The 24,854-nt window shown below is 36.4% G+C and overlaps 1 protein-coding gene across 4 annotated transcripts in view; it reads right to left on the bottom strand.

Annotated features, from left to right (window-relative positions):
• Nucleotides 1-24,854, bottom strand: part of RAB3GAP1 (RAB3 GTPase activating protein catalytic subunit 1) — a 113,828-nt gene that overhangs the window by 76,025 nt on the left and 12,949 nt on the right. For all 4 annotated transcript variants that reach the window (XM_032354077.1, XM_032354076.1, XM_032354078.1 and 1 more), the window contains 2 exons: nucleotides 8,012-8,144; nucleotides 5,793-5,871 (listed from right to left, as the gene is read on the bottom strand). In XM_032354077.1, the coding sequence (XP_032209968.1) occupies nucleotides 5,793-5,871; nucleotides 8,012-8,144 (212 nt within the window). The remainder of the gene's footprint in view (nucleotides 1-5,792; nucleotides 5,872-8,011; nucleotides 8,145-24,854) is intronic.

A 24,854-nucleotide genomic window follows, 5' to 3' on the forward strand; every position in this document is an offset into this window, starting at 1 on the left:
AGCAGCATTATCAACAATAAGCAAATTATGGACAGAGCCCAAATGTCCAATGACTGATGAATGGATAAAGAAGTTGTGGTATAGGGGCACCTGGTGGCTCAGTCAGTTAAGCATCTGCCTTTGGCTTAGGTCAAGTTCCCAGGGTTCTGGGATCAAGTCCTATATCAGGCTCCTTGCTCAGCAGGGAGCCTGCTTCTCCCTTTCCCTCTACCTGCCTGCCAAATAAATAAATATTTTTTAAAAAAGAAGTTGTAGGGTATAAACACACACACACAGGAATATTAGCCATAAAAAGGAATGCAATCTTGACATTTGCAATGACTTACATGGAGCTAGAGTGTATTTCGCTAAGTACAGTCAGTCAGAGAAAGGCAAATACCACATGATTTCACTCATATGTGGAATTTAATAAATTCCACATTCCAAATTAATATAGGAAAAAGATGAACATGGGGGAGAAGGAGAAAAGGAGAGAAGAAAACCACGGAACAGACTCAACCATAGAGAACAAACTTAGGATTGCTGGAGAGGAAGTGGGCAAGGGTATGGGTTAAGAGGATAATGGGTATTAAGGTGAGCACTTGTTGTGATGAGCAATGGGTGTTATATGTAAGTGATGAATCACTAAATTCTACTCCTGAAACTAACATTACACTATATATCAATTGACTGGAATTTAAATAAAAATCTGGAGAAAAAAATCTGATAAAACATATACAGGATTTACATGCTGAGAACAGTAAGACACTAATAAAAGAAATCAAAGAAGATGTAACTAACTTGAGAGACCATGTTCATAAAATGAAATACTGCATAGCAAAGATATCAGTTCTCCCTAAACTGTCTAGCGATATAAGGCAATTACAATAAAAATTCCAGCAGTACTTTTTTTTTAAAGATTTTATTTAGTTATTTGACAGAGACACAGCAAGAGAAGGAATACAAGCAGGAACAGTGGGAGAGGGAGAAGCAGGCTCCCTGCTGAACAGGGAACCCAATGCGGGGCTAGATCCCAGGACTCTGGGATCATGACCTGGGCCAAAGGCAGATGCTTACTGATTGAGCCACCCAGGCGCCCCAGCAGGACTTTTTGTAGATATAAATAAACCAATTCTAAAATGTAAATGGAAAAACAAAGGAGCTAGAAAAATCAAAACAAGTGAGAAAAGGAGAAATAAGAGTTGGACGAATCACACCACCTAAATTAAAGACTTAAAACTACAGAAACCAAGAACATCCAGATATATACCCACACAAATATGACCAAATGATTTTTGACAAAGGCATAAAAGTCAGTCAATGGAAAAAGGAAGCTCTTTTCAACAAATGATGGTGGAACAACTAAACATTTGTTTGCAAAAAAAGAACCATGACCCAAAACTCTTTACCTATACAAAAAATTAACTTGAAACAGATTCTAGATCTACATACAAAATGTAAAACTTTTAGAACAAAACACAGAATTGGCCATAGGATCAAAGTTAACATCACTACTGATTAAGTCATGTTGATAACATGACCTTCTGATATGTGATGAAAAGGCAATTCATCTCAATGGTATTCTTTCCAAAATCCCACAACCCCAACTGTTATCAAAAGCAAAAGAGAGACAAACTAAATTAAAGGACATTCTACAAAATACCTGACTCAACCTCCTCAAAACTGTTGAGATGAAAAATAAGGAAAGACTGAGCCATTTTCAAAGACCTGAGACAAACTAAAAAGACATGATGACTAAATGCCTGGATCCTAAATCAGAAAATGGACTTTAGTGTAAAACTAGTTAAAGTTAAGCTAATAACGAGGGACCAATGTTGGTTTCTCAGTTTTGACATATATATCATGGTAATATAAGCTGCTAACAGTAGGAAGAGCTGGGCGAGGATATACCAGAACACACTGCACTATCTTTGAATCTTTCTATAAATGAGAAATAAACCAAAAAAACTTTTTTCAGTTTATTTTTAAAACATAGGAGAAAACTCTGGGACATGGTGCAAAGAGTTCTTAGACAAGGCACTGAAACATGACCCATAAAGTAAAAAATTAATAAACTGACAGACAACACACCTATTACAATGGCTAAAATAAAAAATACTGGCAGCAAATGCTGATGAGTACAAAGAGCAAATGGAACTTTCATACATTGCTGGTGGAAATGCAAAATGTTCAGTCACTCAGGAAATCAGTTTGGTCATTTCTTTTTCTTTTTTTTTTTTAACTGTTTTTAATTCCAGTATAGTTAATATACAATGTTACACTAGTTTCAGGTGTACAATATAGTGACTCAACAATTCCATACATCACCCAGGGCTCATTATGACACATGCACTCCTGAATCCCCATCACCTATTTCATCCATCACCCCACCCACCTTCCCATCAGTTTGTTCTCTATAATTTTGTTTCTTGTTTATCTTTTTTTTTCTTTTCGTTCATTTGTTTCTTAAATTCTACATGAAGTCATGTGATATTTGTCTTTATGACTTATTTCGCCAGCTCTAGCTCCATCCATGATGTTGCAAATGGCAAGATTTCATTCTTTTTACGGTTGAGTAATATTCCACTGTGTCTGTGTCTGTGTGCATGTGTGCACACACACATCTTTATCCATTCATCTATCCTCGGACACACTTAGACTGCTTTCTTATCCTAGCTCTTGTAAATAATGCTGCTATATAAACATAGGGATCCACGTATTCCTCTGAGTAAGTGTTTTCATATTTTGGGGGTAAATATGCAGTAGTGTGAAGACTGGATTATAGGGTAGTTCTATTTTCAACTTTCTGAGGAACCTCATACTATTCTCCCCAATGGCTACACCAGTCTGCATTCCCACAACAGTGCAAGAGGGGTCCTTTTTCTCCACATTCATCAACACTTATGGTTTCTTATGTTTTTGACTTCAGCCATTCTGACAGTTGTGAGGTGGTATCTCATTGTAGTTTTGATCTTCATTTCTTTGATGATGAGCGATGTTGAGCATCTTTTCATATGCCTGTTTGGCCATCTGGATGTCTTTTTTGAAGAAATGTCTGTTCATGCTTGCCCATTTTTTAATTGGGTTGATTTCTGGGTGTTCAGTTGTATCAGTTCTTTAATATACTTTGGATACTAATCCTTTATGGGATAGATCATTTGAAAATATCTTTCCCAATCAGTAGGTCGCCTTTTAGTTTTGCTGACCGTTTCCTTCATTGTGCAGAAGCTTTATATTTTGATGCAGTCGCAATAATATGTTTTGGCCAATTTTTATAGTTAAAAATAAACACTTACCATATAACTAGCAATCTCAACCCAATCTTAGCCCAGTGAACTAAAAATGTACTTTCACACAAAAATCTGTGCACATATATTTGTAAAGCTCTAATCATAAATGCCCAAACCTAGAAACAGCCTTAATAACCTTCAACAAATGAATGAATAAACAAACTGTGGTATACCCTTACAAGAGAATACTACTCAGCAATAAAAAGGAATAAGCTACTGATACAGAATTACATAAAAGGATCTTGAAAGCATTATATGGCAAGAAACTAGTCTCAAACAGCTACTATATGATTCTATCTCTATGACATTCTTGAAAAGACAAAGCTATCAAAAATATATCATTAATTGCCAGAAATAATAATGGACAAGAAGAGTTTTTTTAGGAGGTAACACTTTGTTGTATATCCTGATTATAGTAGTAGTTTTTAAAAATCTATACATATGTGTTGAAGGTTAATGAACTATTCATTTAAAAAAAAAAGTCAATTTTACTATATGCTAATTTTTAAAATAAAAAAATTTTTAAATTAATGTAAAGGTTAAAAAAACTATTAACAAGTGATTTTCATTAATATGAAGAAATATATCACTAACAAGTACTTCATTCATACATAGAAAGGTTTTGCTTGTTTATTCAACAAATATTTTTAAACTATGGACTATGTGTCAAACCCAGTTTTATGAAATAAATACCAAAAAGCTGAAAAGAATATGTTTTATCTGTGGAATGGACATGAATTGGGGGAGACTAGATGTAAGGACTGTAATGGGTTACATAATGTTCCCTCAAAATTCATGTCTATTTAGAAACTTTAAAAAATACAGCTGAACAGAAATTATGTAACAGCACTCAGAGTCTGGTAAACATACTATGTACCATTATTTTATTAAATCCTCGCAGTTACTCTGAAAGGTACCTATTATTTATTATTCTGTCTTTACCAACTCAGAGAAATTAAGTAATTTTCCCAAAGTTGACAATAAGTATTGAGCTAGAAATTAAACTTCAGTGTGTTTAATTCAGTGTCTGGCCAAATAGTAGGTATTTAATTAATGTTGAGTGAATGAATACATACAAAGTCATGTTCTATGAATTGTGCTGCCCTCTGATGTATTTTGTCATTTTAAATGTATACATTCACATTTTAAAAGATCAGAAGAGAATCTGGATGGATTAAGTTAAATGGTAATGTACTAAATTCTCTTATATTTGTTTAAGTTCACAGTTACTAAAAGATCACACTAAAATGACAGGCATACTTATGAAACAATATCCAGTTTATTTGCATCTGCAATTAGTTTTTTTAGTGTGCTACAGTCTACTTGTTATAGTAATCACACTAGCTAGCAAAGACTTTTTTTCCTTTCTTAGAAATTCTTTATAAAAAATCAAGGGGTGCCTGGGTGGCTCAGTTAGTTAAGCATCCAACTCCTGATTTCAGCTCAGGTCATGATCTCAGGGGCAGCGGGTTCCTTACCTACTATGGAGTCTGCTTGAGGATTCTCCCTCTCCCTCTGCCTCTCCCCCCACTTGCATATCCATTCTCTCTCTCTCTCAAATAAATAAATAAATCTTACCCAAAAAAGAAATTAAAAGACCAACTCACACCAACACACTAATGTAAAACCAGTATATAAATCTATTTTAACTAGGTCTCCTTTCTTGACCACACATTCACACTTGAGACATTTTGGTGGTGGTATGCTTCAACACCACCCCTACCAAAATAAAATAAAATAAAATAATGCCCTTTTAAGTGTGATGTACCTCTTATATTAACTTAACACATTTATAATTAAGATATAAGTGAGGGATGCCTGGGTGGCTCAGTGAGTTAAAGCCTCTGCCTTCGGCTCAGGTCATGATCCCAGGGTCCTGGGATTGAGCCCCACATCAGGCTCTCTAATCTGCGATAAGCCTGCTTCCCCCTCTCTCCCTGCCTGCCTCTCTGCCTATGTGTGATCTCTGTCTGTCAAATAAATAAATAAAATCTTAAAAAAAAAAAAGTATGGCCTGCATGCAAGGCCTTCGGCAGGCTTCTAGGAATTTGGATTTTGGGAGGGTTCTCAAAAAACTGTCCAGTAAGAGTTACTGTGCTTAATCTGTTTGTACAAACAATGTGGTTTATGCCAAACACCTACTGCCCTTCTGGGAGTCTGAAATTTTGTTATGTACTAGTCAAAGGGTGCCAGCCCCCAACTATAAACCCTAAGAGCTGAGCCTCTAACAAGCTTCCCTGATAGAAAACATCTCACAGGTGCTGTCACAACTTGCTAAGGAAATTAAGTACGTTCTGTGTGACTCCATTAGGAAAGGACTCAAACACAAATGCCTCCAAACTTTGCCTCAGCCACCTTTTCCCTGTGTTAATTCTGTTTGCAGATTTCGTTGTAATAAATCATAGTAAGTATACCCATATGCTGAGTTTTGTGCATCTTCCTAGCAAATCACTGAGCCTGGGGGAGATGTTGGGGTCACCCCAAACCACATACTAAAAGTTACCTGAGTAAAAGTATACCTACCATCTTACCAGGCAATGTGCTCTTGGAGGAAAGTCATTATTCATACACAACAAATCTTGCATAGATTGTGGAATAACATCTACAAAAACATTTAATAATGAAAAAATTAGTATGTTCAGTCTAAGACAAAATTTTATAACATGACTGGAAAAAAAAATCACATTATGTAACATCCTGCTAGTCCATGTAGTTTTGCAATTGCTCAAGGATTGATTGATTGATTGATTGATTTTTAAGATTTTATTTATTATTTGACAGAGAGAGATCACAAGTAAGCAGAGAGGCAGGCAGAGAGAGAGAGAGAGGAGGAAGCAGGCTCCCCACTGAGGAAAGAACCCGATGTGAGGCTCAATCCCAGGACCCTGAGATCATGACCTAAGCTGAAGGCAGAGGCTTTACCCCACTGAGCCACCCAGGCGCCCACTCAAGGATTTATATCTAGGACTTGCTCTACGATTTGGGGTGAGAGAGATTTCTCTTTCCCACTGCCTTATTTCAAAAAAGCCAGCCTCTAAAAACAAAAAGTATTATTCCTACATGTATATTTTCCTTTCTTCTAAGTCATGACTCAAACGTTTCCTCATCCTTCCTACCAAGCGACATTTTATCTGTTCTTCTTGATCTGCCTTTGACCCTACTTTTGTTCAAAATTTCACTTAGAATCCTGTCAACACTTTATCATCTCCTATGGCTAGTCTTTGCTAGCCTCTGGCCATTTACATAAGGGCTTCTTATAACCACTAAACAAGGATATCTCAGTCGTTAAGTATCTGCCTTGGGCTCAGGTCATGATCCTAGGACAGAGCCTAGGACAGAGCCCCATACTGGGCTCCCTGCTCAGCTGGAAGCGTGCTTCTCCCTCTCCCACTCCCCCTGCTGTGTTCCCTCTCTCACTGTGTCAAATAGTTTATTGTTTCTAAAAAGAATGCATATAATACAAAAGGTTATATAATTTTATTCCTATACAAGAAAAGGTACAAATATTTCAGGCCTACACTTATAAATGATAATCTGTTTTAAGCAGAAAAACTTTTTTCCTTAATTTATTTTGTCAATTGAAATATAACTGACATTTAACATTATATTACTGTCAGGTATACAACATCATAACAACTCATTAATTGTATACACTGCAAAAATGATCACCGTTAAGTCTAGTCAACATCTGTCACCAGTTAACAACAAAAATTTCCTTGTCATAAGAACTTTTACAACTTACTCTCTGAGCAACTTTCACATATATGATACAGTACGATTAACTATAGTTACCATGCTGGACATTAATTACATCCCCGTGACTTATTTATTTTGTAACTGTAAATGTGTACTTTGACCTCTTTCATCCATGTTGCCCACCCTTAACCCCCACCTCTGGGAACCACCAGTCTATTCTCATAAATGTAAGTCCGATAAGTTTGTTTTCATTTTTTTTTTTTAGATTCTACATATAAGAGATATCATATAATATCTGCCTTTCTCTTATTTCACTTAGCATAATATCATCAATTGCCTGAAAAACTAACACACATTCTGCATGTTTATTGTATAAGTGAGTAAAGAAGGGTATTTGACTGACAGCTCCAAGATTCATATTTTTCCAATACCTTGGTCTCTCACTATTACATGCTACTCTACCTCAAGGAAGAGATTTTGGGGGGTGCCTGGGTGGCTCAGTCAGTTGAGTGTCTGCCCTTGGCTCCTGAATTCTAATCCATTTGATCTGACTACAAACTTTGGGGTATAACCAAAACACTACACTGATAAATCAGAAAATAACTTATTTTTAAATCCTTCAAATCCCAGCTTATTGCTTAATTCTTCATTACATCTTCCCTGATCTCTCTTCAGTTAGAACTGATCGTTTCTTCTCTGAATTTCAGTAGCACTTTTTCTGGGCTCTGTGATGGCACTTATCATTTTCTATCTCCTATGACCATTAGTTATTTATAGACCATATATCCCTTACTGGACTATAAATTTCTTTTAACTGGGGGTTAGAAGTGCACGCAATAAATATTTTGCTAATCTAATTAATTTTGAAATGCTGCTATGACTGTTCTTCTAAAAAGATCATATTCTATTTCAGATGTAGTGAAACAACTTCGCAAATGCAAAACATCTCCAGAGGGCACTATTTAATTAAGAGAACTAAATTCATAATTCAAAATTATAATCACTCTTACAGTCAAGAGTTTCAAAATATGTAGTTAACAACTTACCTTCCAATACTTCATCCTTTCCTTCTTTATCAGTGGAATCTTGTACAAGATAATGATGAGTGATTGAGAACTTGAAGTCAGCAAAGGAAATTTCATCTGATTTCTCTTCCCATGTGCCAGAAGTAAATATACCCTATATTTAACAATAAAATGGAAAAACACATCCTCAAGGAAGTTCCTTTAAAATATTAACTATCCAGAGACATACAAAATTATAATTTTTGAATAATTTTTGTAAGATATATATATAAAATCAAGAATATACAGTAAGTCCCATGCCTCTTACATTAAAAAAAAAAAAAAACCCTTTCTACCATTAGCAGAATCTGAGTTACTTTCAGCTGAGAATGGTAACATTTCATAAATTTTAAAATTTAGGAAAAAATATGGCAGCAAAATATATTTTTATCATAAAAATCTCACATTGATATCATTATATAGTACAGAGCATTACTGGACATCAGGAATTGCTTAATAAAAAGCAGTTTGTAGAATCAACTTGAGTGACATGACATTTGTCGGACTTACTTCCTTAACATATTTCTGCAACCTCCTTTAGCAAGCTTTGGTATTTAAATATTTTCATTTAAATAGCAACTCCTTGACTGGAAAACATTTTAATTTAAAGTTCCAAAGTGCCCCCTGACTTATACAACATAATTATAAAAAAGGATTTTTCCCATTTTCTAATCTGCCATAGCTATTCCTACCACTGGAGAGGAGGTATACAGTCACTGCAGCAGAACACCACTATGAGGCAGGAAATACCAACTCAGCAACTTGCCAAGCAAAGACAGTTCCAAACTAGACAGAAAATATGTAAGTAATGAGTCTGTGAGTTGTTGGGTTTTTATAAAAAGTGTTTTCATGATCATACCTAATGTAGAACACTCAAATTTTTTATATGTGTTTCTGGAAAAGTATTTGTAATTCTGAATGAAGTTAAATCATATTTTAAATGTCTTACAGGTATATTATATTAATATATCAAACACCAATCTTTTTATTAAGAGAAAAACCATCACATATGATACATATTAAAACCTGTAATTTTATATGTTGGGTTTCTCTAAAGTAAGGTTAATCTGTATTGAATTAAGATATATATGGCCCATACCAAAATTCTCAAATTGTATACTTAAGAGCTTGGTGTGCTACAAGGAATGCCCACTATAAAGCAATCAAGGCTAAAACTAAGGACAAGAGCAAAGTCCAGAAAATGAGAGAAAAGCACATTCTTCAAGCTTACAGAAAAGCTGAAATACTCTACTTAAATGATACAAAGAAACATTACCTGACCCTAATTTTGGATTCTGAGAACTACTGTCAACCTTACCAACAGCCATCTCAAGGAGGATTTGCTTGTATTCAATAAACAAGTGGTATCCAGGTTCTGGCTCCCAAACAGACTTTTTAAGATAATCAGTTCAACAAAAAACAATACTCTAATCTGCCTCCTTCAATTCCATTATGATACAGTCCTTTGACACCAAATTTTAGTATGGTATATATTTATGATTAGAATCAGAAATGACAGCTCTGGTTCAAAATTAATCGAGTGATTCATCAAAAATAACCTCTGAGGGCACTGATCAGACCATAAAAAAGAAACAAGCATATATAATGGAAAGAAATAAAACTGTCTGCATTCACAATGATCTGATATGTACCCAGAATATCCAAAGCAATGTACAAACTACTAAAACTAACTGATGAGCTTAGGAAGTTAAGAATTCAAGATCAATAAACAAAAACCATCTGTATTTTTATATACAGGCAGCAAACACTTGGAAATGATTTTTTAATTAACATATAATATATTATTTGTACAGGTCTGTGAATCCTCAGTCTTACACAATCCACAGCACTCACAATAGCACATCCCCTCCCCAATGTCCATAACCCAGCCACTCTATCCCTTCCCCCCAAACACCCCAGCAACCCTCAGTTTGTTTCCTGAGATTAAGAGTCTCTTATGGTTTGTCTCCCTCCCTGGTCCCATCGGAAAATGATTTCTTTAATACCACTCTTACAACATCAAAAATAAATTAACTAGAAATACATGTAACAAAAGATGAGCAAGAATTCTACCTAAGAATGCTTCAAAACATTGATAAGCGACTATTAAAGACCTAAAGAGAGCTCAATGTACTTGGATTGGAAGACACAACAGCATTAAGATGTCATTCTCCTCAAATAGATCTGTAAATTCAACACCTTCCTAATCAAAATCCCAGCAGGCATTTCGTAGAAATTGACAAGCTGATTCTAAAACGAAAATGAAATCCAAAGGACCTAAAATATCTAAAATAATTCTGATGAAAAATATACTACCTAATTTTAAGACTTATTTTGCTATAGTAATTAAGACACTGTAGTAGTGGCATAAAGACAAACAGATCATTTAGACATAATAGTCCAGAAATACATTCACACTTATCCATTTTACAACAGAGGAGCTACTGCAATTCAGTAGGGAAAGGGGAAAGGATGGTCTTTTCAACAAACGGTCCTGGAATAATAAGATATTCAAATAGAGGAAAACAGAGAACTGTCTTTACAAACTTGAGATTGGCAAAGACTCCTTTGACAGGGCTCAAAAGGCACTAATAAAATAAAAAATTAAGAAAATGAGGAATACCCAAATACATAAAATAGCTAATAACAAACATAAAAGAACTAATCAATAATAACACAGTAACAGTATGGGGCTTTAGCACCCCATTCACATCAATGGACAGATCATCTACCTAAACAGAAAATCATCAACAAAACAATGGCTTTGAATGACACACTGGTACAAACGGATTTAACAGATATTAGATATTTAACAGAAATTATTATGCAGGATATTCCATCATATGAAAGTAGAATACACTTCTTTTTAAGTTTACATGCAACGTTTTCCAGAACAGATCACATATTAGGCCACAAAACAAGCCTCAACAAATTCAAAAAAGACTGAAGATATACCATGTATCTTTTCTGACAACACTATGAAATTAGAAGTCAACCACAAGAAAAAATCTGTTAAGACCATAAATACATGGACATTAAGTAACATGCTAATAAGCAATAAATGAGTCAGGCAGGAAATAAAAGAGGAAATAATAACGTATATGGGGGGAAAAAAGAAAATGAAAATGTAACAGTTCAAAACCTTTGGGATATATGAAAATGTTTTAAAAGGGAAGTTTATAGGAACAGGTCTATCTCAAGAAGCAAGAAAAACCTCAAATAACCTAACCTTACATGTAAGGGAGCTTTTGTAAAAAGAGCAATTAACAAAACCTAAAAGCAACAGAAGGCAGGAAATAATAAAGATAAATAAATAAATAAAGCAGAAATAAATGAAACAGAAACGTTAAAAAAAACAAAAACAAACAAACAAAAAAAACACTAGAACATACCAATGAAACAGGAGCTGGTTCTTTAGGGGGAAAAAAAAAATCAATAAAATTGAAAAATCTCTAGCCAGACTGATCAATATAAAAAGAGGACCCAAATAAAGTCATAAATGAGAGAAGAGAAATAAAAATATCAAATATCAAAAAAATATAAACAAAATACAAAGAAATACAAACAACTGTAAGAGAGTATTATGGAAAACTATATGCCAACAAATTGGACAACCTAGAAGAAAGTAAAATTCCTAGAAATATATAAACTATTAAAACTGAAACAAGAAGAAATAGTAAATTTGAACAGACCAATAACCAGCAAAGGAATTAAATTCATAATCGAAGTCCAGGACCAGAGGGCTTCACAGGTGAATTCTACCAAACCTTTGAAGAGCTGGGATGCCTAGATGGCTCAGTTGTTAAAACATCTGCCTTTGTTTGGCTCAGGTCATGATCCTAGGATCAAGACCTAAGTCAGGCTTCTTTTTTTTTTTTTTTAAGATTTTATTTATTTATTTGATAGACGGCGATCACAAGTAGACAGAGAAGCAGGCAGAGAGAGAAGAGGAAGCAGGTTCCCTGCTAGGCAGAGAGCCCGATGCAGGGCTCGATCCCAGGACCCTGAGATCATGACCTGAGGCTTTAATCTACTGAGCCACCCAGGCCCCTAAATTGGGCTTCTTGGGGGAGCCTGCTTCTCCCTCTGCTTGTGTTCTCTCCCTCTCTGAAAAATACATAAAATCTTTTTTTTTCTAAGATTTTATTTATTTATTTGACAGAGATCAAAAGTAGGCAGAGAGGCAGGCAGAGAGAGACAGAGAAGCAGGCTCCCTGCTGAGCAGAGCGCCCAATTCGGGACTCGATCCCAGGACTTTGGGATCATGACCTGAGCCGAAGGCAGAGGCTTTAACCCACTGAGCCACCCAGGCACCCCATACGTAAAATCTTTAATAAATAAATAAATTAAGAGTTAATATCTATTCTTCTCAGGTGCCTGGGTGGCTCAGTCAGTTAAATGTCTGCCTTCAGCTCAGGTCATGATCCCAAGATCCTGGAATCAAGTCCCATATCAGGCTCCCCACTCAGCAGGGAGTTTGCTTCTCCCTCTCCTTTTGCCCCTCCCCCCACACTTGTGTTCTCTCACTCACTAGGCACTCCCTCCCAAATAAATTTTTTTTTTAATTATTTAAAAAAAAAATCTATTCCTCTCAAACTATTCCACAATACAGAAAAGGAAAACTTCCAAATTCATTCCAACAGGCCACTCTTATCCTAATACCAAAACCAGACAGACCAAAACCAGATAGACACCACAAAAGAAGAGAAATACAGACAAATATTCCTTGAAGAACACAGAAGCAAAAATACTAAACAGAATCTAGAAAACTGAATACAACAACCATTTAAAAAAAAAATTCATTCACCCCAAGCAAGTGGGATTTATTCCCAGGATACAAGGGTGGTTAAATATTTGCAAATCAATCAAAGTGATGCATCACCCCAGTAAGAGGAAGTATAAAACCCATATGATCATTTCAGTAATGGAGAAAAAGAATCTGACAAAGTACAACATCAACTTGTGCTACAAACCCTCAATAAAGTATGTTTAGAGGAAACTACATCAACATAATAAAGGCCTGATATGAAAAACTCACAACTAACCACCATGCCTAAATGGGGAAAAACAGAGCTTTTCCCCTAAGGTCAAGAACAAGACAAGGGTGGCCACTCTGACCACTTTCACTCAACATAGTACTGGAAGTGCCAGTCACAGCAATCAAACAACAACAACAACAAAAATCAAAGGTTTCCAAATCAATGAGGAACAAGTCAAACTTTCACTATTTGCAGATGATATGATACTATATAGAGGAAACCCAAAAGATGCCACCAAAAAACTGCTTAGAACTCATTTATGAATTCAGTAAAGTTGCAGGATACAAAATCAAGGTTCAGAAATCTGTTGCATTCCTTTTTTTTTTTTTTAAAGATTTTATTAATTTGACAGAGATAGAGACAGCAAGAGAGAGAACACAAGCAGAGGGAGTGGGAAAGGGAAAGCATGGGAGAAGCAGGGCTTCCAGCTGAACAGGGAGCAGTATGCTGGCCAATCCCAGGACTCTGGGATCAGGACCTGAAGCAAAGGCAGATGTTTAACAACTGAGCCACCCAGGCACCCCGTTGCATTTCTATATACCAGTAATGAAGCAGCAGAAAAAGAAATTAAGAAAACAATCCCATTTTCAAGTGCACCAAAAACAGTAATACACCTAGGAAGAAACTTAACCAAAGAGGTGAAAGACGTGTACTCTAAAACTATATATAAAACACTGATGAAAAAAAATGAAGATGATACAAAGAAATGGGAAAACATTCTATGTTCATAGATCAGAATAATAAATATTGTTAAAATGTCTACACTACGCAAAGCAATCTACTCATTTAATGCAATCCTTACCAAACTACCAACAGCATTCTTCACAGAACTAGAACAAATAATCCTAAAATTTGAATTGGAACCACAAAAGACCCCAACTAGCCAAAGCAAACGATCTTTTTTTAAAAAAGATTTATTGGGGCACCTGGGTGGCTCAGTGGGTTAAAGCCTCTGCCTTCGGCTCAGGTCATGATTTCAGGATTCTGGGATCGAACCCCGCATCGGGCTCTCTGCTCAAGCAGAGAGCCTGCTTCCTCCTCTCTCTCTCTGCCTGCCTCTCTGCCTGCTTGTGATCTCTGTCTGTCAAATAAATAAAAATCCTTAACAACAACAACAAAAAAAATGATTTATTTATCTGAGAGAGAGAGTGTGTACAAGCAAGCAAGGGAGGGGGCAGAGTGAGACAATCTCAAGTGGACTCCCCACTGAGTGCAGAGCCCAACATGGAGCTCAACTCCACAACCCTGAGATTATGACCTGAGCCAAAATCAAGAGTCAGAAGCTTAACTGACTGAGCCAACCAGGAGCCCCCAGCCAAAGCAATTTTCAAAAAGAAAAACAAAAGCTGGAGACATCACGATTCCAGATTTCATGTTATGTTACAAAGCTGTAATGATCAAAACAGTATGGTACTAGCACAAAAATATACACATAAATCAACATCACTGAATAGAAAACTCAGAAATTAACCCACAACTGTATGGCCAATTAATCTTCAACAAAGCAGGAAAGAATACGCAATAATAAAAGATTATCTCTTCAACAAATGTGTTTGGGAAAAGTAGATAGCAATATGTAGAAGAATGAAACTGGGCCACTTTCTTACACCATATACAAAAATAACTTTAAAATAGATTAAAGACCTAAATGTGAGACCTAACCATAAAATTCCTAAAAGAGAACACAAGCAGTACTTCTCTGCAACTTGGCCATAGCAACTTTTTTCTAGATATGTCTGCTCAGGCAAGGGAGACAAAAAACAAAACTATTGGGATTACATCACAATAAAAAACTTTTGCACAATGAAAGAAACTGCCAACAAAACTAAAAGGCAACAAACTGTATGGAAAAGATATTTGCAAATGACATACCCGATAAAGGGTTAGTATTCAAAATACATAAAGAACAGATAAAACTCAACACCCAAAACACAAGTAACCCAATTAAAACTGGGCAGACATGAACAGACAATTCTCCAAAAGAAAGACATCCAGATGGCCAAAAGACATATGAAAAGATGCTCAGCATTGCTCATTATCAGGGAAATGCAAATCAAAACCACAGTGAGATACTATCTCACATCTATCAGAATAGCTAATGTCAAAAACACAAGAAAATAGTTTTGACGAGAATGTGGAGTTAAAGGATCTCTCTTGCACTGTTGGTGGGAATGCAAACTGGTGCAGCCATTGGGGAAAACAGTATGGAGGTTCCTCAGAAAGTTAAAAACAGATCTACCCTATGATCCAGTCATCAAACTACTAGGAGTTTACCCAAAAAATACAAAAACACTAATTCATGGGGCTACATGCACCCTTATGTTTATATGGCAACATTATTTACAATAACCCCGATATGAAAGCAGCTCAAGTGCATCCATCAATACCTGAATGAAGAAAAATTAAGTGACATACTCCTCATTAATGAAACAGACTCTTAATTATAGAGAACAAACTGATTGTTACCAAAGGAGAGAGCCTTGCAGGGATGGCTCAAAGAAGTGATGGGGATTAAGGAGTGTACTTGTGATGAGCATCAGGTGATGTAGGGAATTGTTGAATCACTCTAAGTGTACACCTAAAACTAATTTAACACTGTATGTTAACTAACTGGAATTAAAATAAAACTTCAGAAGAGTTTAAGAAAATGAACTTCACTAAAATAAAAACTTATGCTTATCAAAAGACAAGAAGAAAATGACTGAGGAAGCCATGACTGAAGGAAAGATTCAAATACATGTATTTTTTTTTACAGAATACATGTATTTGACAAAGGACTCACAACCAGAGTATGAGGATAATTAAAAAAATGAAACAATCTCAGGGGCACCTGGGTGGCTCAGTGGGTTAAGCCTCTGCCTTCAGCCGGGTCATGATCTCGGGGTCCTGGGATCCAGCCCTGCATTGGACTCTCTGCTCAGCGGGGAGCCTGCTTCCCCCTCTCTCTCTGCCTGCCTCTCTGCCTACTTGTGATCTCTCTCTGTCAAGTAAATAAATAAAATCTTAAAAACAAAAACAAAAACTAAACAATCTCATTTAAGAAAAAAAAAAGGAGCAAAAGACTAAAAACTTAGCAAAAGAAGATATAAATGACCAATGAGGGTGCTTGGGTGGCTTGGGTCAGTTAAGTGTCTGCCTTTGGCTCAGGTCATGATCCCAGAATCCTGGGATCAAGTCCCACATCCAGCTCCCTGCTCAGCAGGGAGTATGCGTCTCCTTCTGCCTCTCCCCCTGCTCATGTACTCTCTCTCTCTCTCAAATTAAGTAAGTAAAATGATTTAAAATTTTAAAAAACGACCGATGAACACAGTTAACTATCATGAATTAGTGGATACTACCACATATTAGAAGTCATCATGAAATCCAAATTTAAAAACCACATTGAGATACCACCTCAGACCCAATGGAATGACTAAAAACAGAAATCTGACGATCCCACCTGTCAGAAAGAATGGAATAACAAATCTCATACATTGCTAAAAACATAAAATGGCATGACCAGTTTAGAAAAACGGTTTAGCAGCTTTTTTTTTCTTGAGATTTTGTTTATTTATTTGATGAAGAGAGAAAGAGAGCACACATGGGGGAGCCGAAGGGAGACAGAGAAGGAGACTCCCAGCCAAGTAGGAAGCCTGATGCCAGGAAGCTGACGTCATAACCTGAGCCAAAGGTAGACACGTAACCAACTGAGGCACCCAGGCGCCCCACTAATCATTTTTTTAATATATTTATTTCTCCACTAGACTGTAAAAAGCAAAGACTATGTTCTATTCTGCTTTATATCACAGAACTCAACAGTACCTACACATTTAATAATTACCTTAGGAATTACCTTTTTTTAATATTTATGATAACCCCCATATGTCCCAAAGATGCTAGGAAATATATAATACATTTTAAATAAGTGAAAATATTTAAATATACTTACAAATATTTGTGGATGTATTAGAAAAATGTAATATATTTGGATAATATATACATTGTGATCTACTCTATCTGAAAGGTATACTCTCTGACTTGAACTGACATATGTACATCAGAGTCCTCCTGCTATGTTTATTTGGAAATTTATTTTCTCATTGCATGGGAAAACAGAGGAGTAAACTCACTGCCTTTCTGTATTAAGAGATTTTCTCTAACACCTAAACACAAGTCATCTTTAGGATTTACTTGTTACCAGAATCTAATTTCATCTTAAATGGCCTATGATATAAAATATAATCCTCCATTTAAGAAATATAAATTTAGGGGCGCCTGGGTGGCTCAGTGGGTTAAAGCCTCTGCCTTCGGCACGGGTCATAGTCTCAGGGTCCTGGGATCAAGCCCCACATCGAGCTCTCTGCTCAGTAGGGAGCCTGTTCCCCCTCTCTCTCTGCCTGCCTCTCTGCCTACTTGCGATCTGTCAAATAAAATCTTAAAAAAAAAAAAAATTCATATATATATATAAATAAATTTAGGGTGCCTGGGTGGCTCAGTGGTTTAAAGTCTCTGCCTTAGGCTCAGGTCATGATCCCAGGGTCCTGGGATCCAGACCACATCCGCTCTCTGCTCAGCAGGGAGCCTGCTTCCCTTCCTCTCTCTCCCTGCCTGTCTGCCTACTTGTAATCTCAGTCTGCCAAAAAAATAAATAAAATCTTTAAAAAAAAAAAAAAAGAAAAGAAAAGAATCATAAATTTAAAAATTAATTGTTTAGCAAACTAAAAACTGTTTCTTCTACTGCCAAATGCAACACATTATTGAAAGGGAGAAAAATATAGTAAAACATTAAAAAAACAGTGAATTTTTTTCCATTTCTTTTTTTGAGGAGGATATAGCTATGGTTCTCAACCTGATTAGACTTTAAAATCACTGAAGAAGCTTAAAAAATGTACTGATAAATAGGTTCCACAACAGACCAATTAAAACAAAATCTCTGAGGCTGTAGCCAAAACACTGTAATTTTTTAAAAGTTCCTCAAGTGATTCCAGTGTGCACCCAGGGTAGACAACCACCTGGTATGGAGCTAAAATTAGTTTTCAACCACAGGAGTAAGAAATCCTTTTGACCACAGACAGTATTAAAATATAAGCATTAAAAAATCATCTGTAGACAACTGAATATCCACATGCAAAAAAATGAAACGGGATCTTTTCCTTAACTCAAAATGGATCACAGATCTAAATGTAGGAGCAAAAACTATAGATACTATCAAGAAAGTTAAAAGATAACCCCCAATGATAAATGTTACAACATGAAAAACAGGAGGAAAGTATTCCCAAATTATACAGCTAAGGGACTTGTATCCAAAATGTATAAGCAACTCTTATACCGAATAATACAAAGACAACCCAATTTAAGAATGGGCAAAGGATCTGAATAGACATTTCCCTAAAGAGGTATACAAATGGCAAAAAGGAAAATGAAAAAATATTTAGTATCAACAGCCATCAGGCAAATGCAAATCAAAATAAGATATCACTTCACATCCACTAAGATGGCTATAATCAAAAAGGTAACAAGTGTTGATGAAGATGTGGAGCGATCAGGACAAATACATTTTTGATAAAAATGTAAAATGATGGGGCGCCTGGGTGGCTCAGTGGGTTAAGCCTCTGCCTTCAGCTCAGGTCATGATCTCAGGGTCCTGGGATAGAGCCCCGCATCGGGCTCTCTGCTCAGCGGGGAGCCTACTTCCCCCTCTCTCTCTGCCTGCCTCTCTGCCTACTTGTGATCTCTCTGTCAAATAAATAAATAAAATCTTTAAAAAAAAAAATGTAAAATGATGTAGCCACTTTGGAAAACAGCCAGGCAGTTCCTCAAAAGGTTAAAAATAAAGCTACCATATGAGCTAACAATTATGCTCAAAAGAAATGCAAACATACATCCACGCAAAAAACATATACATGAAGGGTCAGCTTTACTTGTACTAGCTAAGAATTAGAAGCAATGTAAATGTCAATCAACTGATAAATGTATAAATAAAATATGCTGCATCCTTACAATGAAATAGTACATAGCAATAAAAAGAAATGAAAGACTAATAAATGCTACAATATAGGCCAAACTTGAAAACTTTATGCTAAGCAAAAAGGCTACATATTGTATGATTCCGTTTATACAAAATGTTCAAAACAGACAATTCTACAGAGACAAACAGAAAGTTAGTTATTGCCTCAGGAGAGGACAGAACAGTAAGTGACTGCTAACAGGTATAGGGTATCTTTTGGGAGTAACGGAACTCTTCTAAAATTGTGGTAATAGTTGTACAGCTCGATCAATATACTAAAAACCATTGAATTATACACCTTAAACTGGTTAACTATGGTATATAAATTTTATCTCAAAAAAAAAATTTAGACTGGGGCACCTGGGTGGCTCAGTGGGTTAAGCCGCTGCCTTCGGCTCGGGTCATGATCTCAGGGTCCTGGGATCGAGTCCCGCTTCGGGCTCTCTGCTCAGCGGGGAGCCTGCTTCCTCCTCTCTCTCTCTGCCTGCCTCTCTGCCTACTTGTAATCTCTCTCTGTCAAATAAATAAATAAATCTTTAAAAAAAAAAATTTAGACTGAGAAGATTTTCCTTTAATCACAACATCTTACCACTATCTACTCAGCCTGAAAAACATTCCAGTTTCAAATCTGAATGCACAAGAATCTTCTTTAAAAATAAAGAGGGAGCACATGGGAGGCTCAGTTGGTTAAACAGCCGGCTCTTGATTTCCACTTAGGTCACAATCTTGGGGGTCCTGTGTTGGAACCCTGTACCTAGCTCTATGCTTGGCGGTGGGGGTGGGGAGGGGGTCTGCCTGGGGATTCTCTCTCCCTCTCCACCTGCCCCTCCCCCTGCTCACACTCACACATGCACAAGATCTCTCTCTCTCTCTCTCTCTCTCTCAAATAAATAAATCTTTAAAAAATAAAAATAAATAAAAATAAAGATTTTTTAAAAATAAAACTCACTGAACATTTCATCTATTTATGGAAAAAAACATACCAAGTGTTTCTCTAGTCACGAGTGACTCAAGTGCTTTTCAAGTAGTTTTCCTAAAACAAAACAAATATGCTAGTATGCTGGAGAAATAGCATACAAATAAACACCTAGTACAATAGTCACCCCTCACCCGCAGTTTTGCTTTCAACAGTTTCAGATAACCACAGTAAACATCGGTCCAGAAGTGGATGATCGTCCTCCTGACATATCGTCAGAAAATCAGTAGTAGACTAACACTGTATCACGGTGCCTATGTCATTCACTTCACTGCATCTCATCATATAGGTGTTTTATCATCTCACATCATCACAAGGAGAAAAAAATAGGTGAGCACAGTACAGTAAGACAGACATATTGTTTTACTGACATATTGTTATAATTATGATGTCTTATTATCAGTTGTTGTTAATCTCTTACTGTGCCTACTTCACAAATTAAAGTTTACCGTATGTACGTACAGAGAGGCAAAAATATCTATAGGATTCAGTACTATCCATGGTTTCAGGATTCCAAGGCATTTTTGTAACATGGATAAGAGAGGCTATAGAACTCAATTCCAACAGGTATCTGATGATTTCAAACAATAACTAAAAGACAGCAAAAAATATGAAAGAACATATTTAATCCAGAAAGTAGAAGCTGACATGGCATTCTCCATGTATTTTGTAAAAATTAGATTTGTTACATTTAAGGAACCTGTTTCTTGTGAAATGGACAGAAGTTTCCAATAGTAATGAATGTTTCATGGCAAAGTTTCCAGTTCAGTATATTTATTATACAGTCATGGATACTGGCCGTGACAACTTGAAATTAATAAAAAATTACATCTAATCTCACACAGACACACAAACAGTCATCACAGGCAGCCTGGTTGGCCCTCAGCCTGGATTAGGATCATTCCACTAAAAGCAAAGAAGTAGAGATAGGAATGATATTAATACTCAATCCGGAAGCTTCAACATGGAACTTTGACTTTAGTTCCAGAGGGTTATTAAAAACCCTAACAAAGGAAATTCGGAAACAAAGGGGAACTTGATATTAGCCCCTCCTGAATCAAAAAAGAGCCACAATTCATCCAGAGAACATTCAACTACCCAAGAACTCTAACAGTTAAGAGATCCTAAGAAACAGGGACACAGCCATCTACAAGTGAATCATAACAAATACAACAGGCTGATCCTCAGGGAAAAGAACTAGCCAGTAGATTTAAGTATGCACAAGACACACTGATTGGCACAAGTAAGTCTGCTTTACAGGCAACAAGTACTCTTTACGGCCACCTCAGGCACTCGGCTCTAATAAGAGTTTGGGCCTACCTCCACAGCCAGAACTTAAAACTCTTCTGAGTCAGAGTGGATAATAATTTAAGCCTAAGCATTTCATTTCTTGATCTGACCTCTTCATCTGTAGAGATGACCTTTCTCATTTGTTTATACAGCATTTGTTTGTACAATGGCATAGACCCTACACCAAACTGAAGTTCAAAATATAATTCATGATGTACACTGAAAATTTTACTTCACTCTGAAAGAATGTTGTGCTATAACTCAATGGAAGCAAAAAATCCTTTCAAAATAAACAAAGGAAAGAATTAGGAAATAATAGAACTAAAAACATCTGAAGACACCTCTAAACTATCTCAGAAGAAACACGAGTTTTCTCAGCCAGAATACACTACATAAAACTTCATTTCTCCCCAGGCAGATGCTAAATGTTTAACTTCTAGGAGCTCCAAGGAATCAATGGATCGATTTTATTGTAAAAAAGTGTTAAGTAATTCTATGTATTTATATTCTACTCTGCTTAAGCAACTACCATTTTAAAGCCTCTGGTGCATACTTCTGAGAGAGATGCAGCAGCAAAAGCACGAGCAGTAGCAGCTGCTAACTGAGATGGCACAGTGTCCCATGGGGTTATGGTAAGCAATAGAACTAGATTTCCAACACAAGCCGTATAGAGCCCAGACTCTTCATCACTCAGCTATCTCTTTAAAGATACCTCCTGACAAAATGACAGATGCTGGCGAGGATGCGGAGAAAGGGGAACTCTCCTACACTGTTGGTGGGAATGCAAGCTGGTGCAGCCATTCTGGAAAACAGCATGGAGGTTCCTCAAAATGTTGAAAATAGAACTGCCCTATGACCCAGCAATTGCACTATTGGGTATTTATCCTGAAGATATAAACGTAGTGATCCAAAGGGGCACGTGCACCCGAATGTTTATAGCAGCAATGTCCACAATAGCCAAACTATGGAAAGAACCTAGATGTCCATCAACAGATGAATGGATCAAGAAGATGTGGTATATATACACAATGGAATACTATGCAGCCATCAAAAGAAATGAAATCTTGCCATTTGCAACAACATGGATGGAACTAGAGCGTATCATGCTTAGCGAAATAAGTCAAGCAGAGAAGGACAACTATCATATGATCTCCCTGATATGAGGAAGTGGTGATGCAACATGGGGGCTTAAGTGGGTAGGAGAAGAATAAATGAAACAAGATGGGATTGGGAGGGAGACAAACCATAAGTGACTCTTAATCTCACAAAACAAACTGAGGGTTGCTGGGGGGAGGGGGTTTGGGAGAAGGGGGTGGGATTCTGGACATTGGGGAGGGTATGTGCTTTGGTGAGTGCTGTGAAGTGTGTAAACCTGGTGATTCACAGACCTGTACCCCTGGGGATAAAAACATATGTTTATAAAAAATAAAAAATTAAAAAAAAAAAAGATACCTCCTGACATTTCCTATTATTAATTAAAAACTTTAATACAACAAAGAACCAAAAAAACTTTCAATTTGAAAGAATAGGAAACATGATAAAATGCTAATTTTTTCCTTCTATATAATATTCAGAAAAGTTACATACACTATGGTTATTATTGAAAGGAAAAACAAAAATGGAGGGGAAAAAAGACTATAAACATTATCTTAAATAATCCTATTCCTAAAAACATTATAGGCAGCTCAATGTTGATTTCATTTTAATTTACCGCATTTCTTTTTTTTAAAGATTTTATTTATGTATTTCATAGAGAGATAGAGAAAGAGCTCAAGTAAGCAGAGCGGCAGGCAGAGTGGGAGAGAGAAGCAGGCTCTCTGCTGAGCAGGGAGCCCGATATGGGGCTCAACCCCATGACCTTCGAATCATGACCTGAGCAGCAGCTTAACCAATTGAGCCACCTAGGCGCCCCTAATTTTCTGCATTCCTGAAATACTATTCTCATCACTGATCCTCAACTGTCTAATTTCCAAAATCTTTTTCTTTATAAGTCTCTTCTCTAATCCATTACACATTTAAATGTTCTAAAAGAATGCAAATAAAGGAATCTAAATTGTTTATAATGTTTCTGTCAGTCTCAAGTTTGACATATTGTTATAACTTAGTTTAGGAAGTTTCTCACAAAGAGAAAATGTGTAATTCAAATTTATTTTACATTTGCTATATGAACTTTAACTACTGAAGTAAGTGTCATTCCAATCTACTAAGTGGGTATGAAAAATGTGAACTCATTTCAGTACTATTATAGTCATTATTCTTTTAATATTCTCAAGTAATGATTCTTCTTCCATAAATTTTTAGTGAGGTAGGAGTCAATCACTGACTGAACAGTTCAATTACCAGCTCATGCTATACCCAAACTTAACATCTCACAATAAGTACTTAAAATTTTTGCTGGCTACATAGAATCATAAAATTACAAGGCTAAAAAGGATTTAAAAGGTCATTTCTTTCAATCCCCTGCCTTCAAGCAAGCTCACACTCATACTACCAAGACTTTGAACCAAGACTTTTAACTATTTTATAAAGCCTAGACACTAAAATTCCAAAATATGCTTTAGGAACTTTTTCTAATACTTCCTCTACCTAAGTTTACATTTACTTAAATCTCTCAAACCAAAAACGGCAGAGTAAAATAAAAACATCAAGGGTGTTAAAGCCAAGTATGACCTAGGTGTAATCCTGTTTAAACTATAGGCAGAAAGACCTTGAGAAAATTACTACAAGAATCCAAAGTCTTATTTACTGTCCATAAAATGGGATAACACTTAATCATTAAAATCTGCCTAAGAATTAGGATTAAGCAAATTAATAGACACAATCCCTATTATACTGCATGGCACCCTAACTCATGCTCAAGTAACTGCCATTTCCACCTCTCTTAAAATCATTTCCCGGAACCTCAGAGTCTGTTATGGTAAAGGAGCTTAGTCAGATTAACGATCCTTCAGATAAAAATTATAAAATCTGTACAAAAACAAATCAATTTTTTTTTTAAAGATTTTTTATTTATTTATTTGACAGAGAGAAATCACAAGTAGTCGGAGAGGCAGGTAGAGAGAGAGAGAGGGAAGCAGGCTCCCTGCTGAGCAGAGAGCCCGATGCGGGACTCGATCCCAGGACCCTGAGATCATGACCTGAGCCGAAGGCAGCGGCTTAACCCACTGAGCCACCCAGGTGCCCAACAAATCAATTTTTCAAGGCTCTGAAGAGTGACCAAATGTAAGCAGAAACCAGGGTGTCCATGAAAAAAATAAATGTTATCTGATAAGATTTGCGCGTTTCTATTTTTTGTCTAAAATAGCAGTTCTCGAAATTTTTTGCCTCAGGACTCCTTTGAACTTTACTCTTAAAAATTACTGAGGGGGCGCCTGGGTGGCTCAGTGGGTTAAAGCCTCTGCCTCTGGCTCAGGTCATGATCCCAGGGTCCTGGGATGGAGCCCCTCATCCAGCCCTGCATTGGGCACTCTGCTCAGCAGGGAGCCCGCTTCCTCCTCTCTCTCTGCCTGCCTCTCTGTCTACTTGTGATCTCTG

Source organism: Mustela erminea, chromosome 8 (genome assembly GCF_009829155.1).
Source record: "Mustela erminea isolate mMusErm1 chromosome 8, mMusErm1.Pri, whole genome shotgun sequence".
NCBI classification, from domain to species: domain Eukaryota; kingdom Metazoa; phylum Chordata; class Mammalia; order Carnivora; family Mustelidae; genus Mustela; species Mustela erminea.